Source organism: Salvelinus alpinus, chromosome 1 (assembly GCF_045679555.1).
Source record: "Salvelinus alpinus chromosome 1, SLU_Salpinus.1, whole genome shotgun sequence".
Taxonomy (NCBI): domain Eukaryota; kingdom Metazoa; phylum Chordata; class Actinopteri; order Salmoniformes; family Salmonidae; genus Salvelinus; species Salvelinus alpinus.
Window position 1 is genome coordinate 15,848,709 of NC_092086.1, and position 19,071 is coordinate 15,867,779.

The 19,071-nt window shown below is 41.8% G+C and overlaps 1 protein-coding gene across 1 annotated transcript in view; it reads left to right on the forward strand.

The window, feature by feature from the left end:
- Nucleotides 1-19,071, forward strand: part of LOC139569805 (uncharacterized) — a 122,624-nt gene that overhangs the window by 35,672 nt on the left and 67,881 nt on the right. The window contains exons 2-3 of the mRNA XM_071391519.1: nt 11,016-11,089; nt 13,333-13,428. Of these exons, the coding sequence (XP_071247620.1) occupies nt 11,016-11,089; nt 13,333-13,428 (170 nt within the window). The remainder of the gene's footprint in view (nt 1-11,015; nt 11,090-13,332; nt 13,429-19,071) is intronic.

Sequence of the window (19,071 nt, forward strand, 5' to 3'; positions counted from 1 at the left end):
GTATTTTACCCAGTGTGTAGTCTATCTTTAGTGTATTTTACCCAGTGTGTAGTCTATCTTTAGTCTATTTTACCCAGTGTGTAGTCTATTTTTCCCAGTGTGTAGTCTATCTTTAGGGTATTTTACCTACTGTGTAGTCTATCTTTAGTGTATTTTACCCAGTGTGTAGCCTATCTTTTGTGTATTTTACCCAGTGTGTAGTCTATCTTTAGTGTATTTTACCCAGTGTGTAGCCTATTTTACCCAGTGTGTAGTCTATCTTTAGTGTATTTTACCCTGTGTGTAGTCTATTTTACCCACTGTGTAGTCTATCTTTAGTGTATTTTACCCAGTGTGTAGTCAATTTTACCCACTGTGTAGTCTATCTTTAGTGTATTTTACCCAGTGTGTAGCCTATCTTTAGTGTATTTAACCCAGTGTGTAGTCTATCTTTAGTGTATTTTACCCAGTGTGTAGTCTATCTTTAGTGTATTTTACCCCGTGTGTATTATATCTTTAGTGTATTTTACCCAGTGTGTAGCCTATCTTTTGTGTATTTTACCCAGTGTGTAGTCAATTTTACCCAGTGTGTAGTCTATCTTTAGTCTATTTTACACAGTGTGTAGTCTATCTTTAGTGTATTTTACCCAGTGTGTAGTCTATCTTTAGTGTATTTTACCCTGTGTGTAGTCTATTTTACCCACTGTGTAGTCTATCTTTAGTGTATTTTACCCAGTGTGTAGTCAATTTTACCCAGTGTGTAGTCTATCTTTAGTCTATTTTACACACTGTGTAGTCTATCTTTAGTGTATTTTACCCAGTGTGTAGCCTATTTTACCCAGTGTGTAGTCTATCTTTAGTGTATTTTACCCAGTGTGTAGCCTATTTTACCCACTGTGTAGTCTATCTTTAGTGTATTTTGCCCAGTGTGTAGCCTATTTTACCCAGTGTGTAGTCTATCTTTAGTGTATTTTACCCAGTGTGTAGCCTATTTTACCCAGTGTGTAGTCTATCTTTAGTGTATTTTACCCAGTGTGTAGCCTATTTTACCCAGTGTGTAGTCTATCTTTAGTGTATTTTACCCAGTGTGTAGTCTATTTTACCCAGTGTGTAGTCTATCTTTAGTGTATTTTACCCAGTGTGTAGTCTATTTTACCCAGTGTGTAGCCTATTTTACCCAGTGTGTAGCCTATTTTACCCAGTGTGTAGTCTATCTTTAGTGTATTTTGCCCAGTGTGTAGTCTATCTTTAGTGTATTTTACCCAGTGTGTAGTCTATCTTTAGTGTATTTTGCCCAGTGTGTAGTCTATCTTTAGTGTATTTTACCCAGTGTGTAGCCTATCTTTAGTGTATTTTGCCCAGTGTGTAGCCTATCTTTAGTGTATTTTGCCCAGTGTGTAGTCTATCTTTAGTGTATTTTACCCAGTGTGTAGTCTATCTTTAGTGTATTTTGCCCAGTGTGTAGTCTATCTTTAGTGTATTTTACCCAGTGTGTAGCCTATCTTTAGTGTATTTTGCCCAGTGTGTAGCCTATCTTTAGTGTATTTTACCCAGTGTGTAGTCTATCTTTAGTGTATTTTACCCAGTGTGTAGTCTATCTTTAGTGTATTTTGCCCAGTGTGTAGTCTATCTTTAGTGTATTTTACCCAGTGTGTAGCCTATCTTTAGTGTATTTTGCCCAGTGTGTAGTCTATCTTTAGTGTATTTAACCCAGTGTGTAGCCTATCTTTAGTGTATTTAACCCAGTGTGTAGTCTATCTTTAGTGTATTTAACCCAGTGTGTAGCCTATCTTTAGTGTATTTAACCCAGTGTGTAGTCTATCTTTAGTGTATTTTGCCCAGTGTGTAGCCTATCTTTAGTGTATTTTGCCCAGTGTGTAGTCTATCTTTAGTGTATTTAACCCAGTGTGTAGCCTATCTTTAGTGTATTTAACCCAGTGTGTAGTCTATCTTTAGTGTATTTTGCCCAGTGTGTAGTCTATCTTTAGTGTATTTAACCCAGTGTGTAGCCTATCTTTAGTGTATTTAACCCAGTGTGTAGTCTATCTTTAGTGTATTTTGCCCAGTGTGTAGTCTATCTTTAGTGTATTTTACCCAGTGTGTAGCCTATCTTTAGTGTATTTTGCCCAGTGTGTAGCCTATCTTTAGTGTATTTAACCCAGTGTGTAGCCTATCTTTAGTGTATTTAACCCAGTGTGTAGTCTATCTTTAGTGTATTTTGCCCAGTGTGTAGTCTATCTTTAGTGTATTTAACCCAGTGTGTAGCCTATCTTTAGTGTATTTTACCCAGTGTGTAGCCTATCTTTAGTGTATTTAACCCAGTGTGTAGCCTATCTTTAGTGTATTTAACCCAGTGTGTAGCCTATCTTTAGTGTATTTAACCCAGTGTGTAGCCTATCTTTAGTGTATTTAACCCAGTGTGTAGTCTATCTTTAGTGTATTTTGCCCAGTGTGTAGTCTATCTTTAGTGTATTTAACCCAGTGTGTAGCCTATCTTTAGTGTATTTAACCCAGTGTGTAGTCTATCTTTAGTGTATTTTGCCCAGTGTGTAGTCTATCTTTAGTGTATTTTACCCAGTGTGTAGCCTATCTTTAGTGTATTTTGCCCAGTGTGTAGCCTATCTTTAGTGTATTTAACCCAGTGTGTAGCCTATCTTTAGTGTATTTAACCCAGTGTGTAGTCTATCTTTAGTGTATTTTGCCCAGTGTGTAGTCTATCTTTAGTGTATTTAACCCAGTGTGTAGCCTATCTTTAGTGTATTTTGCCCAGTGTGTAGTCTATCTTTAGTGTATTTAACCCAGTGTGTAGCCTATCTTTAGTGTATTTAACCCAGTGTGTAGCCTATCTTTAGTGTATTTTACCCAGTGTGTAGCCTATCTTTAGTGTATTTAACCCAGTGTGTAGACTATCTTTAGTGTATTTTACCCAGTGTGTAGTCTATCTTTAGTGTATTTTACCCAGTGTGTAGTCTATCTTTAGTGTATTTTGCCCAGTGTGTAGTCTATCTTTAGTGTATTTTACCCCGTGTGTAGTCTATCTTTAGTGTATTTTGCCCAGTGTGTAGTCTATCTTTAGTGTATTTTACCCAGTGTGTAGTCTATCTTTAGTGTATTTTGCCCAGTGTGTAGTCTATCTTTAGTGTATTTTACCCAGTGTGTAGTCTATCTTTAGTGTATTTTACCCAGTGTGTAGCCTATCTTTAGTGTATTTTACCCAGTGTGTAGTCTATCTTTAGTGTATTTTACCCAGTGTGTAGTCTATCTTTAGTGTATTTTACCCAGTGTGTAGTCTATCTTTAGTGTATTTTACCCAGTGTGTAGTCTATCTTTAGTGTATTTTGCCCAGTGTGTAGTCTATCTTTAGTGTATTTAACCCAGTGTGTAGTCTATCTTTAGTCTATTTTACCCAGTGTGTAGTCTATCTTTAGTGTATTTTACCCAGTGTGTAGTCTATCTTTAGTGTATTTTACCCAGTGTGTAGCCTATCTTTAGTGTATTTTCCCAGTGTGTAGTCTATCTTTAGTCTATTTTACCCAGTGTGTAGTCTATCTTTAGTGTATTTAACCCAGTGTGTAGCCTATCTTTAGTGTATTTTACCCAGTGTGTAGTCTATCTTTAGTGTATTTTACCCAGTGTGTAGCCTATCTTTAGTGTATTTTCATAACGAGGATATAATAAACTACACTGTAATTTGAGTGTAGCCTACACAGCTCATCCGGTCAGCCACGCACCCCTCTCCATCTCTCCATGTGGGCAATGATGCAGGGAGATGGAATAGGGTTGGTTAGTTGTGAAGAATCTCTCCCTGCCAGCTTGTTATAACACCATAGCATGTATTGAGGTATTATTACACTACATTGTAGTCTATTATGGATGCATTTGGGAAGTTAATGCCAAAACCCAGTATTATTGTATTATTTTGACCCTCTGTTAGACATTTGCTATGTAACAACGGTTAGTCCAATCTGACTTGAAACAGAACCAAAAAGGAAATCAGGATTTTAGTCTTAACTACCCCAAATCTCCAAATGAAAACGTTGAAAGGAGAATTAGTGGGGAATTTGGCAAGGCTGCTCAACGTGTTTACTTTGCAGTCCTGGTGCCAATACGAGCTGATTTCACAGAGAGAATAGACAAAATAGAAAATATTCCCAGAGTAGAGAGGGATTGGTGGCAATAATACAACAAATGGTTACCTAAATGGTGCGTTTGGACTGTCCAATGATGGGCCACAGCTACAGTAGTTGATACTGGATTGAGTCTGAAGCCATGTGTTCTGGCTAAAGATATTGGCTAGTGATATTGTTTGGTTTTATTACTATGGGTCAAAGTTCCACAAGGAATATTAAATCACTTTTGTTGGGACATACAGCAGATCCAAAACATGTGGGAAGAACCATTCAACCAATAGAATAACGCTGCTGCTGTGGACATCAGAGAAGTAGAGGATCTGTCCATGTCTTCTGCTGTGTGATTAGTGTACCGTGTTGCACTCCTCTCTCAGATGATTTTCAGACAGCTTTCTAGTCAATGGACAAAGGCAAATCTGCTTTGTTTCTGTGTTGATTTGGGTTGTGATTTGGAGGCTACAGGTAGTGTTTGGTTTATCAGTTGGGTCACAATGGTGTAACAAGGGTTAACAATTTGGTTCATTGCAGACCAGGGCTCTCCAACCCTGTTCCTGGAGAGCTGCTGTCCGTGAAACCTACAGGGTGGTGGCTCTCCAGGAACAGGGTTGGAGTGTAAACCTACAGGAGGGTTTCTCTCCAGGAAGGGTTGGAGTGTAAACCTATAGGAGGGTTTCTCTCCACGAACAGGGTTGGAATTAAAACCTACAGGAGGGTTTCTCTCCACGAACAGGGTTGGAGTGAAAACCTATAGGAGGGTTTCTCTCCAGGAACAGGGTTGGAGTGTAAACCTATAGGAGGGTTTCTCTCCACGAACAGGGTTGGAGTTAAAACCTACAGGAGGGTTTCTCTCCACGAACAGGGTTGGAGTGAAAACCTATAGGAGGGTTTCTCTCCAGGAACAGGGTTGGAGTGTAAACCTATAGGAGGGTTTCTCTCCACGAACAGGGTTGGAGTTAAAACCTACAGGAGGGTTTCTCTCCATGAACAGGGTTGGAGTGAAAACCTACAGGAGGGTTTCTGTCCACGAACAGGGTTGGAGTGAAAACCTATAGGAGGGTAGTTCTCTAGGAACAGGGTTGGAGTTAAAACCTACAGGAGGTTAGCTCTCCAGGAACAGGGTTGGAGTTAAAACCAACAGGAGGGTAGCTCTCTAGGAACAGGGTTGGAGTTAAAACCAACAGGAGGTTAGCTCTCCAGGAACAGGGTTGGAGTTAAAACCAACAGGAGTTTAGCTCTCCAGGAACAGGGTTGGAGTTAAAACCAACAGGAGGTTAGCTCTCCAGGAACAGGGTTGGAGTTAAAACCAACAGGAGGGTAGCTCTCTAGGAACAGGGTTGGAGTTAAAACCAACAGGAGGTTAGCTCTCCAGGAACAGGGTTGGAGTTAAAACCAACAGGAGTTTAGCTCTCCAGGAACAGGGTTGGAGTTAAAACCAACAGGAGGTTAGCTCTCCAGGAACAGGGTTGGAGTTAAAACCAACAGGAGGGTGGCACTCTAGGAACAGGGTTGGAGTTAAAACCAACAGGAGTTTAGCTCTCCAGGAACAGGGTTGGAGTTAAAACCAACAGGAGGTTAGCTCTCCAGGAACAGGGTTGGAGTTAAAACCAACAGGAGGTTAGCTCTCCAGGAACAGGGTTGGAGTTAAAACCAACAGGAGGTTAGCTCTCCAGGAACAGGGTTGGAGTTAAAACCAACAGGAGGGTAGCTCTCTAGGAACAGGGTTGGAGTTAAAACCAACAGGAGGTTAGCTCTCCAGGAACAGGGTTGGAGTTAAAACCAACAGGAGGTTAGCTCTCCAGGAACAGGGTTGGAGTTAAAACCAACAGGAGGGTAGCTCTCTAGGAACAGGGTTGGAGTTAAAACCAACAGGAGGTTAGCTCTCCAGGAACAGGGTTGGAGTTAAAACCAACAGGAGGTTAGCTCTCCAGGAACAGGGTTGGAGTTAAAACCAACAGGAGGGTGGCACTCTAGGAACAGGGTTGGAGTTAAAACCAACAGGAGGTTAGTTCTCTAGGAACAGGGTTGGAGTTAAAACCTACAGGAGGTTAGCTCTCCAGGAACAGGGTTGGAGAGAATCTGTAGTAGACCAACAATGTTTGGGAACCACAGGGATTCCCCTGCTTCACTGAATATCATAGAAGTAGAATGATGGATCAGTGTCTAGTATACTTTATATCTATGCTGTTTGCTTATTACCAGATGGTTCAGTGTCTTGTATCTTTGTATCTACAGTTGAAGTCAGAAGTTTACATACACCTTAGCCAAATACATTTAAACTCAGTTTTTCACAATTCCTGACAATTAATCCTAGTAAAAATGCCCTGTCTTAGGTCAGTTAGGATCACCACTTTATGTTAAGAATGTGAAATGTCAGAATAATAGTAGAGAGAATGATTTATTTCAGCTTTTATTTCTTTCATCACATTCCCAGAGGGTCAGAAGTTTGCATACACTCAAGTAGTATTTGGTAGCATTGCCTTTAAATTGTTTAACTTGGGTCAAACTTTTCGGGTAGCCTTCCACAAGCTTCCCACAATAAGTTGGGTGTATTTTGGCCCATTCCTCCTGACAGAGCTGGTGTAACTGAGTCAGGTTTGTAGGCCTCCTTGCTCGCACATGCTTTTTCAGTTCTGCCCACACATTTTCTATGGGATTGAGGTCAGGGCTTTGTGATGGCCACTCCAATACCTTGACTTTGTTGTCCTTAAGCCATTTTGCCACAACTTTGGAATTATGTTTGGGGTCATTGTCCATTTGTAAGACCCCATTTGCGACCAAGCTTTAACTTCCTGACTGATGTCTTGAGATGTTGCTTCAATATATCTACATAATTTTCCTGCCTCATGATGCCATCTATTTTGTGAAGTGTACCAGTCCCTCCTGCAGCAAAGCACCCCCACAACATGATAGTGCCACCTCCGTGCTTCACAGTTGGGATGGTGTTCTTTGGCTTGCAAGCATCCCCCTTTTTCCTCCAAACATAACGATGGTCATTATGACCAAACAGTTCTATTTTTGTTTCATCAGACCAGAGGACATTTCTCCAAAAAGTACGATCTTTGTTCCCATGTGTCGTTGCAAACCGTAGTCTGACTTTTTTATGGCGGTTTTGGAGCAGTGGCTTCTTCCTTGCTGAGCGGCCTTTCCAGGTTAGGTTGATTTAGGACTCGTTTTACTGTGGATATATATATACTTTTGTACTTGTTTCTTCCAGCATCTTCACAAGGTCCTTTGGTGTTGTTCTGGGATTGATTTGAACTTTTCGCACCAAAGTACGTTCATCTCTAGGAGACAGAACTCGTCTCCTTCCTGAGCGGTATGACGGCTGCGTGGTCCCATGGTGTTTATACTTGCGTACTATTTTTTGTACAGATGAACGTGGTACCTTCAGGGATGAACCAGACTTGTGGAGGTCTACAATTTTTTTTCCTGATGTCTTGCCTGATTTCTTTTGATTTTCCCATGATGTCAAGCAAAGAGGCACTGAGTTTGAAGGTAGGCCTTGAAATACATCCACAGGTACACAGGTACACAGGTACAGGTATCAGAAGCTTCTAAAGTCATGACATAATTTTCTGGAATTTTCCAAGCTGTTTAAAGGCACAGTCAACTTAGTGTATGTAAACTTCTGACCCACTGGAATTGACATACAGTGAATTATAAGTGAAATAATCTGTCTGTAAACAATTGTTGGAAAAAATACTTGTGTCATGCACAAAGTAGATGTCCTAACCGACTTGCCAAAACTATAGTTTGTTAACAAGAAATTTGTGGAGTGGTTGAAAAACGAGTTTTAATGACCCCAACCTAAGTGTATGTAAACTTCCGACTTCGACTATATGTTGTATGCTTACTGCCACATGGTTCAGTGTCTAGTATCTTTGTATCTATGCCGTATTCTTAGTGCCACATGGTTCAGTGTCTAGTATCATTGTATCTATGCTGTATGCTTTCTGCCACATGGTTCAGTGTCTAGTATCTTTGTATCTATGCCGTATTCTTAGTGCCACATGGTTCAGTGTCTAGTATCTTTGTATCTATGCCGTATTCTTAGTGCCACATGGTTCAGTGTCTAGTATCATTGTATCTATGCCGTATTCTTAGTGCCACATGGTTCAGTGTCTAGTATCATTGTATCTATGCTGTATGCTTACTGCCACATGGTTCAGTGTTTGTGTCACTCCTCTCCACTCAAATATGTTAATCAGAAATGTCTAGTCAGACAAAGATGGCTGCTTTGTTTCTCTATTGACTTGGGTTGTCATTTGGTGGAGGTGGTGTTGGGTTGATGTTCTGTTAAACTTTAAACCCACAGCTCTAAGACTCTAAGAATCAATGCTTTGGTTCTAGAGGAGCAGAGCAGACTGAATGTTCCAGCCTCCAGGTGCTGAAGTGGTGCTCTTTATCTTCATAAAGGTCCTCTATTAGACCTGAATAGATAATACAATCTGCAGTAGACCTATAGTAGGTCATTGTGATGAGGTTTATCTTCATCAGGTAAGATCCTCTATTAGACTTGCATACTACCAGACGTTACCATTCATCAACACAAAACGACTGTTTGTTCTTCTTCTCAGTGCTCTCCTAAAGAACACTTCCTTCTTTCCAAACATTCACCTTCTCTCCCTAAAGCCAACGTTTGGTCTACCCACGTTCACCAACGACTTCAATACTCAACCCTCTAATAGCAGTGGCTTGCTTGGTTCATTTGTACTTACGTCAACCTCTCATTGTCTTAGTGACAGGAGTCTTTTGTCCTCTGTGACGTGTCCATGGAGCCGCTCACGCTGAAATATTGATATTCCCCACTGCCCCGGGGGGCTGAATCAGAAGGCTAGATCCCATACCCCGAGAGATTGTGCAGACAGTGCAGATTGTCATTGCTTACCAGTAGCTCCATGGTTCACACAGCAGCTCTATACCATCTCTACCGAAACATACAATAACCCCACAGAACACCTCAAGAACACCACAATGAGAAATATTTTACTGTGTTAGGGCCTATCATTCATAGTTTGTGTATGAATATACTCCATGGAAATAGGTTAAATACTTTGTCGTTTTTTTCTTTGATAGTTTTTGCATGATATACTGTAGATACAGTCAGCTCCATCATTATTGACACTCTTGATAAAGATGAAATAAAATAAATAATCCAAATACTGAGGTATATTGTTTGCTCAATATACCACTTCTAAATGAATGAGGATGCTACCATGATTTATGGATTATTCTGAATGAATCGTGAATCGTGAATCATGATCATTGAGAAAGTTACAGAGTAGAGAACAAAAGGCCAATAGAGAAACAGGTGAATTTGTGTCTGTTGGAAAGCAGACAGACAGTACCCGGTTTTCCTTAAGGATTTTGCCTGTGCTTATCTCTATTCCATTTATTTTTAAACCTAAAAAAACTTAGCCCTTACCGAAGATAAGTGTACCCATGAATCAAATCAAATTATATTTGTCACATACAACAGGTATGTACATACAACCTTACCATGTAATGCTTACTTAACCAACAATGCAGTTCAAGAAATAGAGGTAAGAAAATATTTACTAAAGAAACTAAAGTAAAGAATATGATGCAGCCACCACCACCATGAAGAGTGCTACACATTGATGTGTTGTGTTGGTTTTGCCCCAAAAATAAGACTTTGTATTCAGGAAAAAAAGTTCATTTATTTGCCATATTTTTTGCAGTACTTTTTTTGTGCCTTATTGCAGACATGATGCATGTTTGTAATGTTTGTATTAGTATTGTGGAGTAACTACAATGTTGTTGATCCAGCCTCAGTTTTCACCTATCACAGCCATTAAACTCTGTAACTGTTTTAAAGTCACCATTGACCTCATGGTGAAATCCCTGAGCGGTTTCCTTCCTCTCCGGCAACTGAGTTAGGAAGGATGCCTGTATCTTTGTAGGGACTGGGTGTATTGATACACCATCCAAAGTGTAAGTAATAACTTCACCATGCTCAAAGGGATATTCAATGTCTGCTTTTTTTATTTTTACCCATCTACTAATAATGTAGGTGCCCTTTGCGAGGCTTTGGAAAACCTCCCTGATGTTTGTGGTTGAATCTGTGCTTGAAATTCCCTGCTCAACTGAGGGACCTTATAGATAATTGTATGTGTGGGGTACAGAGATGGGTTAGTCATTCAAATGCAAATTATTATGTGACTTGTTAAGCAAATGTTTACTCCTGAGCTTATTTAGGCTTGATATAACGAAGTGTTTATTGGGTTATTGACTCAAGACATTTAATCTTTTCATTTTTAATGAATTTATAAACATTTCTAAAAACATAATTCCACTTTGACATTATGGGGTTTTGTGTGTAGATCAGTGACACAAAATCTCAATTTAATCCATGTTCTGATTGGCCAGTGAGGGGCCAAGCATCGACACACCTACAACTTATTTACTCATCAAAGCTCAGCCCTTTCGCGCCACGTCCCGGTCTTGCACTCATAATTCCCGCTATGAAAATAGCAAAGAATATCTCTGACACCCCCCCGGACCTGTAGCGCTACAGCCAGCGCTAATATTTAAAAAAAAAATCAAATAGAGCCCTATGGTGAAACCTGCTCCAGCTTAATGATGCTCTAGTGGCCTGGTGGTGTTCTGGAATCTGTGAAACCAGGAAATGTGTGTAGTGTATAATGGAGATGTATATTGGTTACTGCTCTGGGGTATGGTCAATTAGTTAGTTTCTTTGTTATCAAACCTTGGATAATCAATGTAAAGCTGATGTTGGTGATTCACTTTCTTTCATTTTCTCTTCCTCCTCTCCTCTCCTCTCCTCTCCTCTCCTCTCCTCTCCTCTCCTCTCCTCTCCTCTCCTCTCCTCTCCTCTCCTCTCCTCTCCTCTCCTCTCCTCTCCTCTCCTCTCCTCTCCTCTAGGACACTAATGGGTCCGTATGGGGTAGATCGTGCCGTTCATGAAATAGAATTTACTGACTGTGAGAATGGACTGGGTAAGTCTGTAACACATTCTATTATAGAACACACTCACAACCTAACAAATTCTATCCCACAACACACTCAGCTAGCTACAGTACTGACCAGTGGTGTAGTGGTGCTTGGAGAAGTGGGTATACTCACATTTTGAAGAAAATTTCCCAAACGGCCCATTCTATTTACTGACTGTGAGAAGACTGCACTGGAAAAGTCTAGAACACATTCTATTTACTGACTGTCTGCTGGGTAGTGATGAACACATGTCCCTTCCATGTTCTGTTAGTACTGGATCTATACTGTAGGTTAACCTGTCACAGATCTATGAGTACTGGATCTATACTGTAGGTTAACCTGTCGCAGATCTATGAGTACTGGATCTATACTGTAGGTTAACCTGTCGCAGATCTATGAGTACTGGATCTATACTGTAGGTTAACCTGTCACAGATCTATGTGTTCTGTATTTATACTGTAGGTTAACCTGTCACAGGTCTATGAGTACTGGATCTATACTGTAGGTTAACCTGTCGCAGATCTATGAGTACTGGATCTATACTGTAGGTTAACCTGTCACAGATCTATGAGTACTGGATCTATACTGTAGGTTAACCTGTCACAGATCTATGAGTACAGGATCTATACTGTAGGTTAACCTGTCTATGTAGACCAAGTGTCAGGACAACTAGGCTAAGAGCAGAGGACAGTACAGGGTTTTGTACATGTCCATAGACAGACTGAAACAGACAGACTGTAGATAACAGTTACCAGTGTTTTGGAGCTAGTCTGTGTGTGTTTGTGTTTGTGTACGTGTGCGTGTGTGCGTGCACATGTGTGTGTGTGTGTGTGTGTATGTGTGCGTGCACGTGCGTGTGTGTGAATGTGTAGTAGAGAAGTGAGACATGTGGTGAGGCTTTAACCGCTGAGCTCTGTCCTGCAGGATAATGACAAGGAGATCAGTTGTTTACTACAATAGTCCTCAGTTCACTCCCCGGGACACACACACACACACACACACACACACACACACACACACACACACACACACACACACACACACACACACACACACACACACACACACACACACACACACACACACACACACACACACACACACACACACACACACACACACACACACACACTTTTAACCTGAGGCAACCATTAAGTTACCTTTCGTTGTAATTATCATGTAGTAAAGTTCATCGGTGGTTGTTGGCCTGTTACCTGGGCAAAACTTTCCTTATAGTTCACTTCAGTCCCCCCCAAAAAACATTGAGAGTCCAGGAGTGTCTCTGTAGAATATACATACACTGTATACGATTAGTACATTGCTTATGTAACCATTATTTAAACTGCAGTGGTATTAGTATGCTAATTTACATTACAAAGGCTTTGTGAAGGGTTACCTTAGTTTCTGTATCCCCTCAAGGCTGTTAGAGACTGCCTTAGTTGTGTAGGTTTAACTCATGCTATATTATTGAAGCAGATAGGCCTGTTGATGTAAAGAGAGTGTACAGAATTCCCACCACTATTGTGACAGCATACAGATATCTCTGCTGTTCTGCACAATGACTGAAGAACAAGGTCAAACTCTCCAAACTTCATGAACTTCAGTGGATGGGATCAGGTTTTTGTCGTTCAATTGGAGCTCTCTACTTTTCTTCCTGAGACAGCTTTCAGCTCAGAGTCATTACCTATCCAGTGACAGATAGACAGTAGTTAAACAGGCTACTATTAAACTCTGTTCTATGAGTCATTAGTAACCCAGTGACAGATAGACAGTAGTTAAACAGGCTACTATTAAACAGCCCTCTGTTCTATGAGTCATTAGTAACCCAGTGACAGATAGACAGTAGTTAAACAGGCTACTATTAAACTCTGTTCTATGAGTCATTAGTAACCCAGTGACAGATAGACAGTAGTTAAACAGGCTACTATTAAACAGCCCTCTGTTCTATGAGTCATTAGTAACCCAGTGACAGATAGACAGTAGTTAAACAGGCTACTATTAAACAGCCCTCTGTTCTATGAGTCATTAGTAACCCAGTGACAGATAGACAGTAGTTAAACAGGCTACTATTAAACAGCCCTCTGTTCTATGAGTCATTAGTAACCCAGTGACAGATAGACAGTAGTTAAACAGGCTACTATTAAACAGCCCTCTGTTCTATGAGTCATTAGTAACCCAGTGACAGATAGACAGTAGTTAAACAGGCTACTATTAAACTCTGTTCTATGGTGTTGTTTTCCTCCCTCAGGGATCAAAGTCATTGGAGGAATGAAGGAGTTAACGGGAGAGGAGTTTGGAGTCTACGTCAAAAGGATTTTACCTGGTGGCCTTGCTTCAAGTGATGGTAAGTGTCTTTCTATGCAGAAAGAGAACAGGTGGGGATGGTAACACAGGTTTTTATTTAACCTTTATTTAACTAGGCAAGTCAGTTAAGAACAAATTCTTATTTACAATGATGGCCTTGTTCAGGGGCAGAACGACAGATTTTTGCCTCGTCAGCTTGGGGATTCGATCTAGCAACCTTTCGATTTCTTGCCCAACGCTCTAACCACTAGGCTACCTGCCGCTTAAAGGGATAGTTCACCCAAATGACAAAATGACATATTGGTTTCAATACTCTGTAAGCAGTCTGTGGACACGGTATGACAGCAAGCCATGCTTTGGTTTTGGTTACTTGGCCACTGTTTTCAAATTCTAACCTATATTAGCATTTTCGCGCTTCATGTCCATATCATCAATAAGTAACTTCACAATACATTTTTAGATACTTTAGGATGATTTGTACACGAAGCGCGAAAATGCTAATAAAGGTACCATTGACTTGTATTGGATTTGTGCCACAAATCCCTCCATTATAAATCACTGTTTATCATTCAGACAGTAGAAGTATCCCACCATTATAAATCACTGTTTATCATTCAGACAGTAGAAGTATCCCTCCATTATAAATCACTGTTTATCATTCAGACAGTAGAAGTATCCCACCATTATAAATCACTGTTTATCATTCAGACAGTAGAAGTATCCCTCCATTATAAATCACTGTTTATCATTCAGACAGTAGAAGTATCCCACCATTATAAATCACTGTTTATCATTCAGACAGTAGAAGTATCCCTCCATTATAAATCACTGTATCAGTCCCCTAACCTACAGGCCACTCTGGTCTGTGTTTCAGTCCCCTAACCTACAGGCCACTCTGGTCTGTGTTTCAGTCCCCTAACCTACAGGCCACTCTGGTCTGTGTTTCAGTCCCCTAACTGACAGGCCACTCTGGTCTGTGTTTCAGTCCCCTAACCTACAGGCCACTCTGGTCTGTGTTTCAGTCCCCTAACCTACAGGCTGCTCTGGTCTGTGTTTCAGTCCACTAACCTACAGGCCGCTCTGGTCTGTGTTTCAGTCCCCTAACCTACAGGCCCCTCTGGTCTGTGTTTCAGTCCACTAACCTACAGGCCCCTCTGGTCTGTGTTTCAGTCCCCTAACCTACAGGCCACTCTGGTCTGTGTTTCAGTCCCCTAACCTTCAGGCCATTCTGGTCTGTGTTTCAGTCCCCTAAATGACAGGCCCCTCTGGTCTGTGTTTCAGTCCCCTAACCTACAGGCCCCTCTGGTCTGTGTTTCAGTCCACTAACCTACAGGCCGCTCTGGTCTGTGTTTCAGTCCCCTAACCTACAGGCCACTCTGGTCTGTGTTTCAGTCCCCTAACCTTCAGGCCACTCTGGTCTGTGTTTCAGTCCCCTAACTGACAGGCCGCTCTGGTCTGTGTTTCAGTCCCCTAACTGACAGGCCGCTCTGGTCTGTGTTTCAGTCCCCTAACCTACAGGCCACTCTGGTCTGTGTTTCAGTCCCCTAACTGACAGGCCACTCTGGTCTGTGTTTCAGTCCCCTAACTGACAGGCCACTCTGGTCTGTGTTTCAGTCCACTAACCTTCAGGCCACTCTGGTCTGTGTTTCAGTCCCCTAACCGACAGGCCACTCTGGTCTGTGTTTCAGTCCACTAACCTACAGGCCCCTCTGGTCTGTGTTTCAGTCCCCTAACCTACAGGCCACTCTGGTCTGTGTTTCAGTCCCCTAACCGACAGGCCACTCTGGTCTGTGTTTCAGTCCCCTAACCTACAGGCCACTCTGGTCTGTGTTTCAGTCTACTAACCTACAGGCCACTCTGGTCTGTGTTTCAGTCCCCTAACCTACAGGCCACTCTGGTCTGTGTTTCAGTCCCCTAAATGACAGGCCACTCTAGTCTGTGTTTCAGTCCCCTAACCTACAGGCCACTCTGGTCTGTGTTTCAGTCCCCTAAATGACAGACCACTCTGGTCTGTGTTTCAGTCTACTAACCTACAGGCCACTCTGGTCTGTGTTTCAGTCCCCTAACTGACAGGCCACTCTGGTCTGTGTTTCAGTCCCCTAACTGACAGGCCACTCTGGTCTGTGTTTCAGTCCCCTAACCTACAGGCCACTCTGGTCTGTGTTTCAGTCCCCTAACTGACAGGCCGCTCTGGTCTGTGTTTCAGTCCCCTAACTGACAGGCCACTCTGGTCTGTGTTTCAGTCCCCTAACCTACAGGCCACTCTGGTCTGTGTTTCAGTCCCCTAACCTACAGGCCACTCTGGTCTGTGTTTCAGTCCCCTAACTGACAGGCCACTCTGGTCTGTGTTTCAGTCCCCTAACTGACAGGCCACTCTGGTCTGTGTTTCAGTCTACTAACCTACAGGCCACTCTGGTCTGTGTTTCAGTCCCCTAACCTACAGGCCACTCTGGTCTGTGTTTCAGTCCCCTAACCTACAGGCCGCTCTGGTCTGTGTTTCAGTCCCCTAACTGACAGGCCACTCTGGTCTGTGTGTTTTGGATGTGGTTTCTCTACTTGGTCCCTGAAATGAAGGATTGCAGAAAGGGCAGCAACAGTCGCTGATAAGTACTGTATCTCAAATGGCACCCTATTCCCTACATAGTGCACTACTTTAGGGCTCTGGTCAAAAGCAGTGCACTATGTAGGTAATAGGGTCCCGTTTGGAACACAGATAACTACAGGGAAATCTGCCTCTGCTCCAGCACAAACATGGTGTGATTAAATTGCTTTGATCCCTGTGATTTGGGACAGCTTTCCCACTAATGACCAAAGAAGAGCAATCTCATTATTGTGAATGAAGGCATGGGAAAATCCATCGGACTCAGAAATCAGAAAGGGGATGCATCCCAAATGGCACCCTATTCCGTATTTAGTGCACTACTTTTGACCAGAAGCCTATGCACTCTATGGGTAACAGTAGTGCACTAAATTGGGAATACAGTGCCATTTGGGACACAGAGGTTTGGAGGGGTTTGGAGTGAAGTGGTTTCACTGGAACAGAGAGTTCCAGGAATAAGCAATTATTTATTGGAGGGGTTACTGAGGTCACAACCTTGGGCCATGTTTCATTCCACAAACGTGTCTTTCTTCCTGTCCTCGTTCGCTCCCTATTGAAGATCTGACAGGACTGGATAGGGGAAAGCAATATGGCAGAAAATAGATGAAGATAGCTGTTTTCTTAGGCAGAGCGCAGAGGCTTCAGAAACAGCATCAATAGCTTCCAGCAGATACATTTTCTATTACAATAAAACCAATTGAAACCAAGGCAGATCTTGTAGTGGACAACATATCTAGGCAGAGTGGGTTGAGCTGCTAATTGCTCGCTTAACTCATATAGCCCTCAGGAAATGCAGCTAACTACTACATATAGCCCTCAGGAAATACAGCTAACTACTACTTATAGCCCTCAGGAAATACAGCTAACTACTACTTATAGCCCTCAGGAAATACAGCTAACTACTACATATAGCCCTCAGGAAATACAGCTAACTACTACTTATAGCCCTCAGGAAATACAGCTAACTACTACTTATAGCCCTCAGGAAATACAGCTAGCTACAATTCATAGCCCTGAGGAAATACAGCCAACTACAATTTATAGCCCTGAGGAAATACAGCAAACTACAATTTATAGCCCTGAGGAAATACAGCTAACTACTACATATAGCCCTCAGGAAATACAGCTAACAACTACTTATAGCCCTCAGGAAATACAGCTAACTACTACTTATAGCCCTCAGGAAATACAGCTAACTACTACTTATAGCCCTCAGGAAATACAGCTAACTACAATTTAATGTATACGTACAGGCTGTGGTGTAAGTGGCTCACGTGTGTGTGTGTGTGTGTGTGTGTGTGTGTGTGTGTGTGTGTGTGTGTGTGTGTGTGTGTGTGTGTGTGTGTGTGTGTGTGTGTGTGTGTGTGTGTGTGTGTGTGTGTGTGTGTGTGTGTGTGTGTCCAGCATCATCCAAGTGCGTAGTACTATCAGTGTTAATACCTCTGAAGGGTAGGATTAAACAGGTCTGTCTCGATCTCTACCTGTCTTCCTCTGTTACCATGGAGACTTACTACAGTGTCAGTATAGATAGAGGTCTATGTGAGTACAGACTCTGTTACTATGGAGACTTACTACAGTGTCAGTATAGAGGTGTATATGAGTACAGACTCTGTTACTATGGAGACTTACTACAGTGTCAGTTAGAAGTCTATATGAGTACAGACTGTTACTATGGAGACTTACTACAGTGTCAGTATAGATAGAGGTGTATATGAGTACAGACTCTGTTACTATGGAGACTTACTACAGTGTCAGTTAGAGGTCTATATGAGTACAGACTCTGTTACTATGGAGACTTACTACAGTGTCAGTATAGAGGTCTATATGAGTACAGATCTGTTACTATGGAGACTTACTACAGTGTCAGTTAGAGGTCTATATGAGTACAGACTCTGTTACTATGGAGACTTACTACAGTGTCAGTATAGCGGTGTATATGAGTACAGATCTGTTACTATGGAGACTTACTACAGTGTCAGTTAGAGGTCTATATGAGTACAGATTATCTTCCTCAATAGTGTGCAGTGAATTCTACTTGATGAAAAGTCGAAATGAGTACGACATCCTGGCATTTAAAGCGAACACATGTTTTCCGAAATTTCACGTACTATAAAACATTCTATTTTCTTCTACCCAGAAGACCTACTAGGTCTGTGAATTTGGACTGTTAAAACATGGTTATTTAATATAAGTTATGTAGAACATGCTCTCTGCTACAGCTCATATTAGATAAACTCATCAAGTCTTTTAGACCAGTGACTTATGTAACTTGTCCCTTGGGCTCAAGAAATTGACTAAATTAATCAAATGTGCCATTGTTACTATCCCTACTGTAGTGAATGGAACTAACTGCATTGCGATGATGTACAGTTTGCACAACTCTGTGTTATATCATATCATAATGAACTGAGGGAGAAGGACCAGGTCTCTAGTGGGTCGTGATCCCAGATTGGTTATATCATATCGTAATGAACTGAGGGAGAAGGACCAGGTCTCTAGTGGGTCGTGAACCCAGATTGGTTATATCATATCGTAATGAACTGAGGGAGAAGGACCAGGTCTCTAGTGGGTCGTGATCCCAGATTGGTTATATCATATCATAATGAACTGAGGGAGAAGGACCAGGTCTCTAGTGGGTCGTGAACCCAGATTGGTTATATCATATCATAATGAACTGAGGGAGAAGGACCAGGTCTCTAGTGGGTCGTGATCCCAGATTGGTTATATCATATCGTAATGAACTGAGGGAGAAGGACCAGGTCTCTAGTGGGTCGTGAACCCAGATTGGTTATATCATATCATAATGAACTGAGGGAGAAGGACCAGGTCTCTAGTGGGGCGTGAACCCAGATTGGTTATATCATATTGTAATGAACTGAGGGAGAAGGACCAGGTCTCTAGTGGGTCGTGAACCCAGATTGGTTATATCATATTGTGATGAACTGAGGGAGAAGGACCAGGTCTCTAGTGGGGCGTGAACCCAGATTGGTTATATCATATCGTAATGAACTGAGGGAGAAGGACCAGGTCTCTAGTGGGTCGTGATCCTAGATTGGTTATATCATATCGTAATGAACTGATGGA